This window comes from Haliaeetus albicilla, chromosome 1, assembly GCF_947461875.1.
Source record: "Haliaeetus albicilla chromosome 1, bHalAlb1.1, whole genome shotgun sequence".
Lineage (NCBI taxonomy): Eukaryota > Metazoa > Chordata > Aves > Accipitriformes > Accipitridae > Haliaeetus > Haliaeetus albicilla.
In genome coordinates this window covers 48,272,174-48,291,822 of record NC_091483.1, presented here as the reverse complement: position 1 = coordinate 48,291,822, position 19,649 = coordinate 48,272,174, and the positions used below count along the sequence as shown (strand labels likewise).

The 19,649-nt window shown below is 38.6% G+C and overlaps 1 protein-coding gene across 2 annotated transcripts in view; it reads right to left on the bottom strand.

Moving 5' to 3' along the window:
• Positions 1–19,649, bottom strand: part of WWC2 (WW and C2 domain containing 2) — a 108,287-nt gene that overhangs the window by 50,190 nt on the left and 38,448 nt on the right. For both annotated transcript variants that reach the window (XM_069787721.1, XM_069787728.1), the window contains exons 2-4: positions 16,847–16,956; positions 3,043–3,246; positions 1,961–2,037 (exon numbers count right to left, since the gene is read on the bottom strand). In XM_069787721.1, coding sequence (XP_069643822.1) covers positions 1,961–2,037; positions 3,043–3,246; positions 16,847–16,956 — 391 coding nt within the window. The remainder of the gene's footprint in view (positions 1–1,960; positions 2,038–3,042; positions 3,247–16,846; positions 16,957–19,649) is intronic.

Genomic DNA, 19,649 nt, shown 5'->3' with positions numbered 1-19,649 from the left:
GCTTACTAATGACTAACTTTGTTTCCCATTAAGTCCATGCATGCAGATACTGTAAAATGCCAAAAGGTGGCATATTAGCAAGCATCCTCAAGCATTCAAATAAGGGTAAACTATGATAATAGTCATATCTCTCTTGCCATCTTCCATGAAAACCACTTTCCAGCCCTAGCACCACAGGGCTCCACTTTTTCTTATCTCAATGATTTTCATATCCAGTGGCTTTGGATGACAACACACTTTATGCTGATACAGATATTCTTGGACTGCACCCTTCTAAACTCTGCAGACAAGATTCAGGTCACCTATTTTAGGCACATATGCAACTTGGACTTTGCAATGCCATTAAATCGGGTGTCGGGAACCAGCAGGATATTAGGCTTCTTGACTCCAAGAAACAACGAAGAGAGGAAAGCACCTCCAAAAAATTAATTACTGTATTAACACATCTGCTTCTCTCCTCAGTGAACAAACTGTAGATCTGCAGCCACGAGGTGATTCAGCATTTCTGCATCTTGAGCTGGGAGGTGATCAGAGCTAAGTAACGGGAAAAACTGAGCACAGGACCATGTCTGAATTTTCCCCTCTTTGAATTGTAGGTGACTATATTTAAATTTGGTCATGTGTTTTGTTCTTCAACAACACTGTTAATTTCCCAAATATACTAGTGATCCCCTTGCCAAAGGGAACATTTGTTACTGCTTCACTTATTTTAGAAAGAAGCTCTCGCCTTGTCTTTTTATTCTTGTTCCTGACAGGGTCCTTACTGCTGTTGATTCTTGCTACTAAACTTAAAAAATTTTTCCTCCCATCTCCTCCAGTGTTGAAGTAAGTTCTCTCACTAACCACCTTCCCTTCTCCTTAAAGGATAAGGCACTATGAATAGAGGTTAGTAAGGATAAACAGGTGTACAAGCCGTCAGGAGGGCAACATCTGGATGCCAGTTTTCAGTGCATTCCATCCCTGATTTATACTGGGTTTTAAAATTTTAATGAGCTATTCCACAGTTCCTTTTAAACATTAATTTTTAGATTCCTAATCATAACTCTTACTCCAGGTGAAGGAGGCTGCTACTCTCGGAGGTTTCTATGAGTGCTGCTCTGTGTGAAAACCAGGAGGGGGCAATGGAAGAGCTGAGTAACTGCTGTCACTTGTGCTGCTTCTGCTCCCGCAGTCTGTATTCCAGCCCCCATCGAAGGACTATGCTGTGAGATGCTGTCTTTTTAACCTGCATGGTTTGATCTAACTTCTTTCATTACTAACTACAGAAAGCATAGGCTATCCATAGAGCATTATATGCCACAACTTAAATGAACTCCCTTTATAGATTTTAAATGTCTTCCACACCATTTCCTCCTTATTCAAGATAAATTCTCTAAAGACTAACCTGTGAAAGAAAGTTCTTTACATAGCGTCTGTTAGTGACCATACTGAACACAGTTGACCAAATAAAGGATTTTTGTTCATTAGCAATTTCAAAATGCAAACACAAACTTTCATTCTTGATCTGAACTGTTTCATTATGACAAAACAGAGCAAAGTTTCACACCATTATTGAAAAGTGTTTTTTAAACCAACAGAAAATTTTGAGTCAGTTCAGAAGAAAGATTATGTAAAAACATTCATCTAGCTGCAGCTCACCTTGGCCTACTACTTTTCTATTTTCACCTAAAGATTTTTACTCTTCCTTTTAAAAACAAAAGCATACAAGTGAAAATAGTTACCAGATTTATTTAAACCCACATCTAATTAGAATATCTGTCAAAGTTTCTCCAAAATGTGTTATCTGAAAGTAACAGAGACAGCTTTAAAAATTCCTTAAAAACTTCTGAATGGTATTAATGAGAATATTAGGAGGTTTCAGTACCAGGGTACAAGGTATGTCTGCTAGTTCAAGCTTTGCTTATTCTATAGTCATAAACTTTGCACACAGAATATAAATGAATGAGTTAAGCACTCTCACCCTTAATCTTGTAGTGGAGATTTCAGCCTTCAGAATGTCAGGGTCATACTTTGTGCTTGATGAAGAACCTGAGAACACTTTTTTTAAAAGACAAAAAAGGACAAATATTTAAGTACTTTAAAATCATTAATTAGTCCCTTCCTCAATGAATCCATGTTGATCTAAAACTACAAAGTGCAGAAAAACATAAAATACTTTAAAAAAAAATCCTTTTGTAGTCTAGTCAGTGTTGCAGGGTGGCAATAATGAATGAATAATCAAAATTTCCCTTTTTTCCCCTACCACTATTTGGTATCTCTCCTCCTTTACTTAGTCCAGTTAAAGTAGCACCATTTAAAGTAGCACCTCATGCTCCCTGACTTTCTATCCCTTGCCTTCTGCTCCCATTCTTCTAGTTAAGCCACCTTGTGATCACCTCTTCCTGGAAGCTGTAATTTCTAAGGAGATTTCTGGTAAGTAGAAGATCTATCCAGAAGCCTCAGAGGTCAACCACTCTGTTCATCCACAGCTGTACATGTTACTTTCATCACACTGTCTACTTCCAAGAGAGATGTTTGGCCAACAACAGGCTTCTGACAGCACTTTACTACATGCCAATTCCTTGCCTCACATTGTAGCATGTATCTCTACTTCACCCTTAATCACAGCACAAAAGCTACAAAATTATTATATGCTATTCTTACAAAGCAGCAACAAATTCCCTTCTTGGTCTATTGTAGACACCTGTCAAGACAGTAGGGTCATTTCTGTACACAACCATGAAGTGCAAGAGATTCTATTTACTTTGAACCTAGATTTGGCAGAATTTTGTTCTGACAAACTGCATGACAAAATAGATTTCAGAGCCAACTGCTCTAAACCATGGCTCAAAGAAGCTCACAATTGCATCAGAGAGAAGAGGGTTCTCTCCAGCAGAGTATCTTTATATTAAATTTAAAAAAAAAAAAGTAGAGATGCTATCTTTAAAAAAGCCAGAGTACAAGGTGTTCATAGCAAACCTTGAGAACTCATCCTAAAGAGAAACAGGATCCCCTGCAAGGCACAGATCAAAGAAGTTACATTGTATTCTCTACTGTACTTACAGCTTGTACGAGAGCTTGATTTTTCTTTGTAGGCATCATTCAACCGTACATACTCATCCAGTGCAAGTGCTAGCCTCTGTTCTTTCACCTGGTAGAGTTCTTTCTGAGTACTGAGAGCATCCTGGGCTATCATAAGATAATCTTTTAACATTCTCTCTTGTTCTTGCCTCCATTGTTTCCTGGGATCTTCTATTTGTGTTGTTTCTTTATAGGAGAAAAAGAAAGGATTTAAAGAGACCTCTGCTAAAAGTAACTGACAACTTACTTTGCCTGTAATCCACAGTTATAGAAGTCTAAACCATAGCTTGCCTTCGGTTACTAAGCAGCTGCTCAATTTCATTTGTTTTTCTTTGCCACAATAGTGTGTGTAAGAAACAGTATTTAAGGGATCAATTGCAAAATTAGGAATTAGAGTACAACAGGTAAATGCTTATGTAGATCATTCCCTCATCTTCAACCCTGAATTAATAACACCCTAAAACTCAAGAAAAAATTTATTTTTTGCATCAGAGTATTTGGAAACAATTGGACCAATAAACTCTTTCTATGACATCTTAAAATTGAATGCATTTCTGAACAAAAATGAAAAGCAATCTTAGCCATTACGTTTTTTTCAAACCCCCTCCTCCCCACTTCATGAATTTTTACAGCCATATGTTATTTATGTTTTATAGTGGTTATCTCTCTCCTTTCCCTCTATAAAAAGAGTTTTATCTTTTCCCCTGTAACTGAACTAACAGATCATTAACTCTCCAGATCATCTCACCTAACTCTACCCCTATCCCTGCTAGGCATCTGATCCAAGGTACAACTTTCTCTTATGGTCAATAGACAGAGAGCGCTGCCCTGAGAGGGCACTTCACTCCATCAAAGACAGGTGCCCAAGATACATGGGACCGAAATGTCTTCTTAAGTGTCTACTTCTTTCCACTGACTACCCAGGTAATATAAATGAGTAGGTTGGAACAGGTCCTTACTTCACAAAGGGCTTCAGGTCAAGCATTTTAACTCCAGCAGTCACACCGAGGACAGACTTGCATAGAGTGCATAGACAAGAGGATCAGACATAAGGTAGCAGTACATATTAAGAAAGTATGTGATGAGATCAATCTCACTGCAGGTTTTAAGTTGTTTGTTTTTTTTTTTTAAATGTAAATATGCAAAGAGGAAGAGTCAAGGCTGAATGTTCAATCTTATCATTAATGCTTCCTGACTTAGTTCAGCACTTTTTGAAGCTGTACAATGAATATTCTTCCTTTAAAGCTGTACTAAGTACAAAAACATTCTCATGACACAGTCATGAAAAGTTTGAAATCCAAATGCAAACATGTACCACACTGAATTTTCTTTATAAGTTACATACTATAAATCTAGGTAGAGCTACAGAGATAAAAAGTAACATTCAGTACCAAAATATTTAAGTGCAAAGTATTTAATTCAGAATTTTTCTGCAAAAAGGGGGAGGAAAGTTTATTCTCCGGGTTAGATTTCTGCCACTTTAATTCTCTGAATCACTTTACTGTGAGAACCAATGCAGAGGGGGGGGAAATGGGAACATGCAGCTGAAGATGGCAGAGGGAGGAGAACTGCAGCAGAACCCATCTGATTGCTCTAAATTGTAGCTGAAGTGCACTCTTGGGGAGAAGGCACTCTTTCAACTCCATATATGAAAACAGATTTTGTCACAGCAAAAGCTGATAAGGACAGGTTCTGGTTAATAACAATTTCCCATACTAACTACCAGTTTTTCAAAAGCCTTTTTTGTTGTTAATATCACATAAACCAAAAGACATGCAAATAAAAAGGAGCATCCCACAAAACTAACCCTGTAGAACCTTATGTCTATGGAACTACTGATACTTTTAAAAACAAACAAATACAGATACACCCCTCCACCACCACCATTTACCACATGACAAGCTTTTGTATTTCTACTTGGGAAAGGTATTTCTTAGATGTTCACAATAGATGCATAGGGAGTATAAATCACGTAAACCCAAGTGCAGTGCATAAAAGATTAAAGCAGAGAAGCTTTATACACAGTTAGTTTTCCAATAACCTCAACAGGAACACTCTCTCCAAAAAACAAACTGTAGCTACAGACACACACACACATATATCTGTGTTTATAACCATCTGCTTTTTCCACAAAGATATCAGGCACACAAAGAAGCAAATCAATACCTTTTCTCTCCTAAATGGTCAACACATGTCCCTACCTGTGGCCACTTACTGCTGTTGTGCTTTAACACCTCCACATTCACAGTTATTTACACAGGATAGGAAGTGTTTCCAGAGCTGTCCTTTTTTGTGAAGCAGGATGAAGAGCATGAAGTATGATTCTTATGGGTCAATGACTAAATAGGATAAATGCAGTTATGTTGGTTTTTTAGAAGAATGTAATGATGTGATTGTGTTTTAAGAGTGCAACCAGCAGCCACCGAATAATCTTACAAGATTGGAAGGTCTCATCTTCCAGCATGTTGTAGGTAATTGCCTTGTAGGTTTTAAGTGAGGATTGCTCAACATGCAGCCCAAAGACCCAATGTAGCCTGCAGAGTTCTAAAACGTGGCCTACAGATGCCCTGTCCTTGTGACTGCAAGAGAAGGACAAAGCCGATCAACAGCAGATTATTTTGTATTGCTGACAAATACAATCAAACATTTTCTTTTTGCTTCTCCAAGCTGCATGTACAAAACAATACTATGATTACATGAGCCAACATCTTTTATACTGATAGTCATAAATGAGTTAAAGGTGACCCTGCATTTTAAAAATTGCACACTGTTAACTTCAGCATACTGAGGCTCGGGTATTTGCCTGCGTAAGTACATTGACTGGTCAAATTAGTCTCAGCCAATTCTATCTGCATGTATTTTATTCCGAAACGAACGCTCAGTCAGGAAAATACCTAATCCTGGAAAAGGCAAAGCAGTAGTGGAATGACTATCCCAGAATTGTTACTCAACTTTTACCAAGCAGAGAAGGCTCTGGAGTATTTTTCACTCTATGTCTTCTCAAATATTATGAAGTGGAAAACTCAAAAAAGCATATCGCTTGTTTGGCAAGTTGTTTTTTATACATACATACATACATATATATATATAAACGTGTGCCTGTGTAGCAGCACCATATGCTTGTTCATCTATAATTTTCAGTTGTCTCAATTTTAATCAGTAGGTTTACTCCACAGAGAAAAAAAACAAAGACAGAACTATGGATAATATTTCTGGTACTGTAGTGCTGCACTGTGAAAAGTACATTCATTTGAGCACATGCACCTTCTAAGAGGCAATAAAATTTTTTAAAAAGCAGACTTCTTTCAAAAACAAATATTTATACTTCACAGAGTAAAGCCTCACAAAGATAAAGAATTTTTTCCTTGGACAGGAATGTTTTAAGCACCTGCTGTTAAGGTCAAACTTGCATACAGAAGAATATTATTGGGATAGTTACATGCATGTCATTGAGGGAACAGCTTGCTGAACACTTCAAAATGAGATGTGAAGGCCTTCATGCTTAATCCAAAGAGTGAGATTTAAACCACAAAGAACATCCAAACATTTTCCTACCCTTATTATTCAACAGCTGATATAAAATAAACATGGGAGATCTCATTCCTTTTTTTAGGGCAGACAGACGTTTCCACTGGTGACTGCAATGGGATGCCTTATGACCTTGTCTGCAGCAGATACGAATCGTGCAACAAACAGATTGCTAGCTAGACAGATGGGGAGCTGTTATTTCTGCTGGTCAGGTGAGGACTAAGCACTGGTTATGAACACTAGACAGAGCTGTAGGGTTGTGTCTGTTGTAGAAAATGCTAACTGGACTTCAATCATCAGCAGTGGAGAATAAACAAACCATCCCCCTGGGCACGACCTCTCCAATGCTTTCTGCATCACCAGACAGTTAAATTCAAGAGTTCAGCTGTTTCTTGTAGAGAAAATGAAGAAGATATACTATTGTTTTTCACGGCATAAACTTAGATATGAACTAAAGGAATCTCCTTAAAATGGATCTTTGAACAACTAAGAGTTGTACATCAGTCTCTATCAAGAGCATTGCTTAGATTTAAAAATATCTTTATATATCAACTTCCTCTGTCCGATCACAATGCAAAATAATGATCCAGAGTAACAGAATGAGGAGGGTGGTGGCGTGCCTAATATTCAGGTTACACATTCCTAGTTTGACTTGGTTTTAGAGTCATTTGGCAAAGCCACTTTCAAATCAAAATTACTCAATTCTATTAAGAGATCTTGATTTAAAACAATTTCATTTAAACAAATTACTGTAAGTTCCTAGTTAATAAATTTATAAAAAATTATAAACAGACAATTTATTTCCTCCTATTTTTAAAGATCAGAGTGACTACCCACACTGGGGGGAAATTCTGTAAGACAGAAAACACTTGTGGTCTCGCCCAGCGGAACTGCACAAGCAGCAGGATGGCACGCTCCACCCAAGGACGTTCCTGTGCACTGAAATGATCACAGCCTTGTAACATAGAAGAGGAAGCTATGCTGGCTTTAATCATACTGCTATCCTTGAAATGCACTCTTCCTGGCTCACTGCCAGCCAGGTTTGATCCACTTAAACTCAGCAAAAAATTTGGCCCAAACAATTCAAAACCAAAATGCCAGGACTGACTTTAAGCCTTGAAAGTTTTGTTTATTCCTTTGGCTAGAACTTGCTTCAAGGGCAGCAATGCTATGCATGTTCTCTGTAATTTTTACATAAGATATATATTATACATGGAATACAGGAAACAGTCAGGCATGCCATTTTTTTTTTTAAATGAGATATTTTCATATGTTATGTTCCTGTCCGCTATCAAGCAGCTCTGCCAAATTTTTACAGCCTACTCGGAGAAGGAAACTATTACCTTATCAGCAGTAGGATCGTATTTCCCTAAAATACATGAAATTAAAATCCCACAGGGAAGGGAACGGCTCCCTGACGCCCTACTGCTAGACATGAGAGAATTGGACATTTTACTACAGGATTAACAATATGTGGAAGCAATAGTTTCCCAACATCTCCCTTTGCCAAATAAAATAATAGCATCGATTGGCTCTAGAATAAGTCACATGTAAGCTTGTCTTCAGACACATTACATTTAGGCACCACAGTTAGAGCACAAGTACTCTCAAGGGGTCCCACTAAAAAACATGCCAGAGATGCTAGATTGCTACTTGAGAAGGACACATAGCAAGAGGAGACAAAATAGTGACATTATACTTACCATCCTGAAGAGAGAACCCTTATCTGTTTAAACACATGTCCATATTATTCCAGTCTGTAAATGTAGCAGAATCACCATCTCAGAAGAGAGGCTATTCCAAGGAATACTAATTGACCTGGCTAGAAACAAGGACCAGAGACCTAAGATGTGTAGGGAGGACAGCAGGGGCGAGTTACGTGCCACAGCTGGAGTTGCTGTAATAGCCCTCCTTTTTGGCAGTGATGGTTTGTTTCCACCCTGTCACCTCAACCCACACTCCCCAACGTTACACATTCACATCTTCTCTTTTGCACAGTCTCTGGTGCTCACTCAACCCAGTGCAAAGCACTGTACTAAACACACACAAGCACTCACTGGCTCCAAAAGATAACATGAAAGCAGATATATCATGTTCGGGGAGGTTAGGTGACTTGTGCCATGTTACCAAAGGTCCAATGAGCCAATATAAAGGAGGAACAACCACCTAGCTTGGGAAGGAACTAGACATCCCCTTTTTGGCAGCAGCAAGCCTACTTATGGAGAGTCATCCATTAGAATCTTAAGTATGGATCTACTCATCAATACCATGCACCTTCTCCCTCATATACTAACTTAGAGGGAAGTCTCCAGACCTGGAAACCAAGGCTACAATACAAGAGGTGGCAAAACCACGGTAGCTGAGCCCTGAAAAGAGGGTGGTTCTGACTGATGCAGAAGCATGCCGCACACAGCCAGCTGTGCTCTGGGCTGCACCATGTCATAACTCAGCTACTCTGTGTCAGGGTGGCACTTTCTCTGCCTGAAAGAGTAAGTGATGAAAAGATAACTCCATTACACCTGACATGTCCAGTTATCTTGCATAATAATTGCAGGACTACTACTTCCAGCCAAACAGAACCCCACCTTCAAGAGAGTAACACAGGCCTCAAAACTCCAAACCCAATAGCTGACTACATTCAGGATCCCCCACCACTGGTGCTTCTCCTGAACCCCAGGGGCTGAAGAAAGCCCGCAAGCTAAATCCAGACTGGTTTCTGAACAGCCCCCAATGTCTTTGCTGTGGTAGGATTACAATCTACTCCACAGAGGTGATCTGAGAAGGAGGGGATATCTGGAAAGCAGCCTGCCACATGCTGAAGGCAAGCCCCTGGAAAAGGGCTGCAGGCAAACCAAACTGGGGCCAGCCACAGCGAAGGAGAATCAAGATTTCAATGGTATCTCACACAAAAATGTCTCAAGATGGCACAAACAAAATCAACAACAACCCTTTGACATATAACATCAGAAGAGGGAAAATGGTGTCTGATATCGGCTATCACAGGATAATGAGAGTTAGCTTAGTGGTGGGTGGTGAAAGCAATTTTATCAACAACATTATGTAATCACTATGGATATGTTTATTCTACAAGTATATCCCATGTCTCTTGATAAACAAACTAGCTTTCAAATCTCCAGTACTTTTGCCTGCAAAAATACACTTACTTCACAGTACTTCAACCAGCATAACAGATACTGCAGGCAACCGAGATGCAAGTCTTAATGAACAACAAAGGAGCAAATGCACTAGCACTAGTTTCAGGGAGAATAACTAAGTGTTACCAGACTGGCTTAAGGAATGCACTTTATTGTTTACATACCAGAGGCTTTCTGAATGCATTTTTTTTCTTATTCTTTTTTCCCCCCACACTTTTAAAAATACTTATGATTCAAACTCAAACAACAAGAAAAGCAATTCATACCCAAAAATTTGAGGAAGAATTCACAAACAAGTATTACATCATTTCACACTGATATATTTTTTCAATAGGTATATAAAAATAAAGAATAGCACATTACAGAGACAGCAGTTTCGGTAAGACCATGGAGCCCAACAAGATGACACATACAGTGTCTTAAAAATGATCTAACACATTGCTGGATACTCAAAGAAAATCACATTCTACCACATAATAAGATGGAATACGGGTTCTAAAGCGAGACACGGAGCAAAATTAGGTTATTCAGAGTATGCTCAGAACTGAGCTCTCTACAGTTTGTTTCCTGCCATAAAATTTGCACACAAAAAATGCCTCCTGTCCTCCAGACACCTTCTTCACTTTTCCATGAAATAATTCTGTGCTTGAGTTTGAGTAATGAGAGAAAATGAATCATTTTCCAGCTATACTGTGCAAGCATGAGCAGATTTCCAAGACGTATTTATTCAGAGATTTTTATGAAGAAATATTGAACATGTTATCCTTAAGGCACATTAGTTTCCTCTAGGTATCGGGTAGCATACGCTTTTTTTTATATATATATATATATATATCTTGGAGTCAAATGCAGTAGAAACTTTGACCATTTTGCTCGACATTATCCAGTAAGTAGGTAACATTCTACTGCTATGACTATCAGAACTAAGACATAAGAAAAACATGCAAGTATGAACTTTACAGAAAAGTCAGCAGCTAAAATCATCTTTCATCCAGAGCCTTCATTGCTCAAGCCCTCCTTCTGTAGCCAGCATGCACCAGATTAATCCCTTCCTACAGCCAGGGTGCAGAGAAAATACCTATAAATATGATTCAAGATAAGATCTACTGCATTTGGATTTTAACCATGTGTGTTTGCTGACAGTAAAGAGTCTTCACAATTGTTTCCCAAATGCTTGCATGTCACCACTTGGTTAGAAGATGGTGATGGGTCGTGGGAAGAAACAGTGCACATTTATGATCATGATACACCATTCAACTTCCTTGAGCTAATGGTAATTGCAGACTCACAGTGGGATTTTCAGATTTCTTCCTTGTCTGAAAATACAGCCTGGCATAGTTTCATAGATGCACATGTACTAGAGTCCCAGGCTGGAGCAGAGAAGAGTCAGTCTATCCACAAAAATCCCTGTGTTAGATAAACCAGTTGCACAGGTGTAAACTGGCATGAAAGCCTTTAAGATTACAATAAAAAAATAGAATACCTGTAGTTAAAATACCATGTTATAAGCATCAAACAGTGTAGGTAAATAGCTAGGCTTTGAAATTTTAAGAAGGAAGGAAACCAAGTGAGGAAATAAGAACCTCCAATGAATACTACTCCCAAGCTAAGCAGACACAAAACCCTCTACCTCTATGCTTCCTGAAGTTTAGCATCACTCTTATTCAATTTTCTTTTTCTTTGTGGCTGAAACAGTGGTAGAAAGCTGTCTCTGGGAAAGGTGCATTCATGCTTCCAAAGTGCACAATTAAAACTAAGTAGGGAGGAGCTGCAGAAGCAGAGAAGGTAGATGTCCAACTCCGTTTTGAAGAAAAGTGCTGGGGGTGGAAGGCAGGGAGAAAAATCATTATATTGAATACAAAGTACAGAGTGGCAAAAATAAAGTGACATGATGGTCTGAAATACTACTAGGCTAGAAGTAGCTATTCCTTCCCATCCTTATCTTTTAAATACTGTCATTCAGTTCCTTTCTGTCACCTTTGCCACTAAACATTACTAACAGCAGAGTACATGTTTTATAGGTTAACTAAATCAATGCAATGAAGAAAACAACCACTTGCCTGGTTATTCCCAAGCCTGAAAATAAGAAATGGAAGTAAAGGGGCTAAGTTATTTAGGAATATGTAGAGTGCTGAAGGCAAGGCATAACTTGTCCCAGCCCAGGATTCCCTCAGACTATTCATGTCAGGCCAGAAGTAGAAGTTTCCCTTTCTTGCTCCTATTACCTCCGCAGCAGTTCATCTACACACATCCCATGCAATGATCTGGATCAGAAAACCTGAGCAGCTGAGGGAAGGAAGAGGAGGTGGGGAACGACAACTCACACACCTCAGGAAGCAGAGTGCTTCCCCATTGTCGGTGTTTACTACATATCCTCCTGCTGACACAATGTGGGAGCAGGAACCAGAGCAGGCAATGACTGCTACTTCAGCTGCCACCACCACCTGAAAAGGGCACCTGGAAATCACAGCCTCGGAGTCAAAACTGCTTCCTGGCAAGCCTGCACAGGGCGCGGAACAGATGAAAGTTCAAGGGTGTCATTTCAAAATACCCTTAAACCAGCGCTACCACAAAAAGCAGCTGTCCCCTGTCTCTCCACCTGACTGTTCATTCACAGCCCCAGGTCACCTTCCCTCTCTTGCTTGCATAAATAGGGGTGTGGAAAGGAGAACAAATAGCAACTTTTTTTTTTTCCATACCAGATTAGTTTCAACTCGAATCAGCTCCCTGATCTGATTCACTGTCTGGCCATGCAAATGTTCATGCCAGTATAAGCAAAAACATTGCAGGGACAGAACAAAAGGCCAGAGGTAGCAATAGAGCAGGACCAATTCTTTCAGAGATGATATCGGCTTAAAAGTGTTTCCAAATCCAAGCTCTAAGAGCATAAATGTTTGCATCTCAGTCACTTAACATATGATGTTGAAAACCCTGCAGAAGAATAGGAAAAACCTGAAAGCGATGACTTTGCCTGTAGATATACAAAATAAAGCGGAGTAATAGTTTGTGTTATTTTTGGTATTGCCTTGAGTTCCTAACTGTGTTATTTAGCAAAATTAGTAAACGTTGGCAAATTAGCTGAAGTAGATGAACGCACGAGTACATATATGCAGTAACGATTATAAGAGTGAACAGCATAAGCTATAAGATCTTTGGACTCTCCCAAGCCACAGTAAGAAGGATCCTGCATAAAAGGAACTCCTCAGTCCCTGACCACCAAATAATACCCCTTCAGTCATCCCTCTAACAAACGGCGCTACCGAACTACAGGGTAAGCATTTAGGTTCTTACAGTATTAGCTACCCACATCATATGCATGTTCTGCCTTGCCAGATGGCCTGTAATCTGGTCTCCCTTGAAGCTGAAAGCATCACATTAAAATTCTTAATTGGGGTAATATATTCATAAAGTAATGACCTCAGTCAGTGTTTCTCAAAGTGGGTTACATCATCCGAAAGGATCATGAGAAAGCTCTAAGGCAATCAGTAAGAGCTAAGAAAAAAAGACAAACCATATTTGAAAAAAAAAATCATTAACATATATAAAATTATAGAAAACGTGTAATGATAATAAAAGCAAATTATACTTAAACATATTGACACCAAAAGAAACTTCCTCAAGTCTGAGGGAGTGTTTTACAACTGCAGACTGCTCACAGCCAACTCTTACCCCTCTCTGGAGGAGAAATCGAGTTTCCACTGGCAGTTAAGGAAAGCAGGCTTTTCTCAGGTTTGCATGGGAGAAGCGAAGCTAAAGGACTAAGATAATTACACAGATGGGGAAAGTATTTAATTTTAAAAAATATATACATTGATTTCAATAATTTTTGAAGAATTGATGTTATAGAAATTTGGTAGAATTTTTAGAACTTTGCAAGGTGCAGCCTAGTACTGCTTTCTTGAAATCAGTGGGAATTTTGCCAATATTCACCCTTCAAGAGGGGCGGAATAAGTCCCGCACTGACCACTAATGGAAATTCCATCCTTAACATTTTCAACCTTGAGTTTTTAACAGAAAAGTAGGGAAGAACCATCATTTACACTCTTGTGCTAAGGTCTAGCCTGCTGCTCATAGCTTATTGGGTTGGCTTGAGAAATTTAACAGGATTGGCCAGTTTTACTATAACAGTTCTAGAGTCCTGTAGACAACATGAAACTTCACAGTTGTATCGAATGTAGCTTTGTACAGAGGCACACAGTGGGAACAATATGAGAAAAAGAAATGAAAAAGAGATCAGATAGAGAAGCCATTCAGAATAATTAATTACGGGATGCAAGAGGAGAGAATCAATGGGCCTTCCCTCAAACACTTCGCTGAAATAAATCCAGCCGGAAGGCAGTGAATATGAAACATCTTTAGTCACTTCTCCCTACCTAACACATGGGAGTAGATTTCTACCCAAGGCGCTACCTCTCAAGCTGCCATTTGTGGGTCCTGAAATTCCGCTTTATCCAACTTGTTTTTCAGGCATCTATCCATTTGGTCCTCCTCCTAGCAGTGGGTACAGTTTTTCTCCCTCATTGGGCTTCTTTGTCCAGTATAAACGAGAATTAACAAAATTATAACTAATACAGGTGAAAGAATAAAGGAGTCTTCCTTATTCTAACACAGCCACTGTCCTGACAGAGAATTTTAACAGTTCAAATCCAAAAAGCATATTCAACAAATCTGAATTATTATACTGCTAATAAAGCTGCAAGCAGGTGCAAAACCTGCTTTCTAGAAAGGCTTTCCCCCCCCGATTATTAGTGATCTCCATACTAGAGATTTCAATAGCATCAAAACAACACATGTACCCCACTCAGATGAAGTAGAAGTTATAATCTCCATATTTGGCACATGAAAAAAATGACCTACTTATAAGATTCTTAGGCAGTTTACCTCCCAACAGCAAAAGGGTACTCTCAGCAAAACACTGTGCAAAATACAGCGTACAAAACTAAAATATACCACTTTACAAAATAAGAAGTTTCACTGAAATTGCTACAAAGCAACTCATATATTAATATAACAGGAACCAAATGCACTACTGAAAAATGGATGGAAACCACTTTAAGTATACCAAAGTCCAAAGTACACCATTTTGTCATCCATCATACACATTAACATAATATAATGTAGCTAATCACATTTATTTGTCCCAGCCACAGAAAGGCACGTGTACAGATGAATATATTCAACTCTCCTCTATTAAATGGAAGCATTAGTGTTTGCAGTATATTAACAATATTCAAGAGAATTCCAAAACAATGCTGACCAAGCCTCAACATCTTAGATGTGTGTGAAGCAGAACTTCAACCCATGAAGAGCTTATAATATTCAGGAATTCACCTTCAATGCACAGAAATAGCATTTAAAAGTAAAGAAAGTATTTAACCTCTTTCTGGAGGAAAAAAAAAAAAAAGGCAACAAAGCCACAAGACAGAGTTTTAGAAGGGATTAAAAATTTTGAGCATGCATGAAATAAAAGAGCTCAATTATCAGAGCAGTGATCTGAAAGCACTTTCAAAACACCCAGAAATGCAGATTGCCTCTCAAAATTTTATAGCTTTAAGTTTTATGGTTTTGGCCAAAGCAGAAGTTAAAGACAAGTTTCCTCTGATAATAGCATTTAGATTGAGAAGCAAATCCTTTACTTTCTTCACCTTTTGAATTCAATCAAGTATGTCCCTTTTTTTAAAATACAGGAACGTTTAACACCACACATAAGATCAGAGGATTCTCATTGTTATTCCAATGAAGCAGGGCTATAAAAGTGGTTACCGAGTGGGATTCAGTTCAAGATTAGGTGTCTATCTGCAGGTATTCATTAAGCACAGTAGATATCTAGTGTCCCATTGTAGTTATTGGAGTTCCAGTCCAACCCAACCAAAGGAGCTTAAATCAGCTCATCTTCAAAGCAGACACCCAACCAGCCAGCTACATCACACTTTACATTATATTGACTGTATTGACTAGATAGCTATTGACTACAAAAGCAGCTTAGACATCTCAGGGTTGATTCAATTGCCCATACATTTGAGATGCCATGGGTAACGAGCCTTGTCGCCAGCTTTTGTTCCAGAAGGCCATTGGTCTCTTACTGTCCATGCCCTATCTACTGACCTTGTGCAGTTGTCTCTGCTAACCTAAAGCATCTGAAATGGCCATAGACACCTTATTATTTTTTAAGTACACAGCACTGCTAGCACAGATGCAGGCACCTATATTCAGGTATTGGTCTCAAATAGAATCTCTTCTATTATGTTATTAAAGACAATTTCTGAGAAAATAGAAAAAGGTATCAATTAATATGGAGTAATAAATGCATAAAAATAAGACAGAAATGCTTTCAGGAATATATTCATTTCAGTAAGTCTAACAAGCATTGTATTTCAAATTTTGCTATAGTTTTGTATGGTTTAGACATAATTCCCATGCAACTAAAAATATATGTAGAAACAGATGTAGTAATTTTGTACCAGCAGATTTTCTTGTAAGCCTTTTAAAGCCAATTACGATGCAGCAAAGGGCAAATTTTCCCCAGCATTTTGATTCCCCATTCCCTTTCCAATTACTACAAAACATAGCATTATTTATAGTCTGAAATGTATTCTATAACATTCTTAGAACTACAGTACATTTTGCCAGACCTCGTATACATGTTACAAATACCAGCCCCCATGCTCCATACTACCTTACAGAACTCCATAGTTCCTTTCAGTAGTTAGGCTGAAGCCAGTTTTTGTTACTCGTATCAGGCTATCTCCACCAGTGTACATTCCTGAATATTTAATAGCCACCAAACATCCTACACTTTACAGATACCAACAGATGCAACCCATCTTTATTTACTACACATTACATGGACTTCTTCTGCAGAAAAAGATGAGTCATTTAAATAATTTTGAGCCAGCTATAATACATCTGCAACCATCCCCAACAAACCCATGCATACAAATGGGATAATTTGTCTACTGAAAATTGGGAATTGTTATTTTAACTACAATTCTCTCACAAGAAATCTTTCCCTGCTCCCAGGCATGCTTTAGAAGCTTCTCAGGGAAGTCTAATCAAGATGAGCCTTCTTATATAATCCATATGGCAAATTGAAAAATACTTACGGTTGATGTGATCAATATAGTATACACCAATCTGAGGATCATATGCAGCTTCCCATCCCCATGGCAGTTCATCCCCAACACAATCCGCAAATGACAAGGGCTTTGTTAACCTAAAAACAAAGAAACAAGTTAACAGTATAGCTTTTCTCTCTTCCCTACGTACATTTGTTATTCATATTAATTCCTATTATGACGGAATCTAAAGACAGACAGGAGGGAGGGAGGATAGCAAGTTCTTTTCTTCCTCTTAAAGTTTAGGTTCTTGATTGTTCTTCCCCTATTCCATCCTTCTGAACTCATTAACTCCAAAAACATAATGTAAGTTATTGCAAACATCTTTTCAGTACAGGCACTCAAATGAGAAATTCACTGCAACATCTTTCATGTTTTACAGTTTAAAATTAAACAATAACCAATAGCTTGTTAAAAAAAAAAAAAGCCTATACGCCTGTTTGTCCTCAGAAGAACCAGACCCTTCCACCTTGAGTCTGTGATGAGACCACAAGATTTCAAGGCCATCTTCTCTAACGACCACAGACAGGAAACTCAGAAAAGATAATACAACCACCTAAGATGCAGTTAGCAGCACTTACCAATCCATGTACTTGAATAAAATAAGCAGCAGCGTGCATAGAGTAGACATTTTATAAGTGACATTTAATGGGCCTTAGATGCTCACACGGTGCTTTTTTAGGAAGACAGACAATTAAAGTTTTTCATTTTAATAATAGAGCACCTATTTGTTGCAAGAAATAGATTAATAACAATAATTCATTGGCTCTTTTCCAACTGAGGCTGAGCAAAGCTTTACATCATCATCTTTCTGCCCTTTTTTTTTTTTTTTTTTTTTTAAACAGAAATGAGTATTCAGTTTCCTGTTGGTAAACTGACAGATAAATGCCATGTCTGATATACTGATGTATTTAATAGGAAGAACAAGAGATTTAAGGTTTTATTGTCACCATAATGACAATAAGATTAGTACATATCCAGAGCTTAAAAAAAAATCCTCAGAGTAAGATTATCAAGAGCAGTTTGTGGGACACAGAAGCATCACCTCCTTTGCTCACTGCTGCTTACGTTCTATCACTTAAGACTGTTTTTTCACCTCATTGTTAAAATTCTATACAAATAAAAAGCTAACAGTCTAATTCACATATGCTTTTCTGTGTTTCAGTATTTTTTCTTCAATTAGTTTCTGACCAAAAGAAACTGGTTTATCGACATTTTTGTGAAGAATGAAAGAGAATAGTACATTTTACTTTCTACAAAATTAATTGGCTTTTTTGTGTAGAAAACACCAGATAGAAAATACTTTACAACACTATTGAATTAAATTCTTTATGCAGCTGAGAAAATAGAAATTTGAGCACAGGTTTGATTTAGAAATCACTGTCCCACAAATATATTATTATTATTGATGGATCTGACCTACCAATTCTTTAAGTAGGGCAACACTTACTCCAAACTAAGGTTGCAGAAATTACAAAGAATCAAGCTCTTAGGATCCAAAACCTTTTGAATTATGGGGGGTTTTTTCAATTATTTTTTTTAAAATTGTAAGCATGAATCCACTTCCTCATATTTCTCCAAAGTTTACAACATAATCCTATGAAGGTTACTAATGCTTAGTTTGAAGTCCTGAACATATTCACATGTATAAGGCAAATTTGCTAATTTATTGGCACCTGCAAACTGCTATGCAAACCCACTAAACACACTGAAAACTGTTAGAAAATTCAGGTGAGATTACCTATGTGGAATTACATCTGGATCGCTATGATAGAAAATATGGATTATAAGCAGCACAGGCAAGCTGGGAGAAGAGTTCTGTTTACTGGGAGAGATTCTCCATGAGAATGGCCAGCCACAGACACTTTTCCCAGTAGAGTGAGTAGGTGTAGCTTCTGGAGTACCTGTTCTCCTCCTCAACCTTAACCCACTATATGCTGCCTCACAGACCAAGAGCTCCTTTTCTAAAGGAATTCTCAAATGGACATGACCCATCCTCCCCTTTACGATGCAGGAGAGGACATCCCACTGAAGCTGACTGGGGTAAACTCCCCAGCAATCTCCAGGGAGAGACCAGGTCTGTAGTAAACCAAGCCTATCCGTTGCATCCTCTTCCCACTGCTGACATATTTTTAAATCCAGACACGGCACTGCTGAGTGAGGCTGCTCTGAGAAGGAGCTCTCCAGAAACCCCAGCTCAGACTCGCCGCTCTGCTCCTCACCCTCCTCCTTTTCTCAGGGCAGCAGCAGCTGTGCTGCCATGGCCAGGACGGCAGCTACCCAGCTCAGCAGGCTAACAGCTGGCCTGCAAAGCTGCAGCTGCCTAGCACTGCTGTATCAAATACACCTGCCCAAATACTACCTACTAGTAATTACCAGCATCACTTCAAAGACTACTGTTTTGTTTGCAAATAGGAACAGCTAGACAGAAAGAGATGGCTCTTAGGAAAGCAGGAGAAGCGTTTTAAAGCCAGGATAATGCACACAATCACAGCTTCAGCCAGGCTGTCCACAGCACGCAGCGGACTGAACACAGGGTACTCATGTCAGAGAGTTCCCAGGCCACTGCTGCTCAGAGGAAGCATCAATCACAAAAGCAAGAGCCCTTTGATGAGTTTGGTTAGTTATGTGAACCCGTGCCAGCTACAAGGGCACATCTCGCTGTGAAGAAAGTCCTGCCTCAAATTAGATTAAACACGTGGATTTTCACGAAACATCTTAAACTGCGTAAAAATAGAAGTTCAACGTCATCCTTAGCCTTAACATCATAATATTAACTCAAAACACAAGT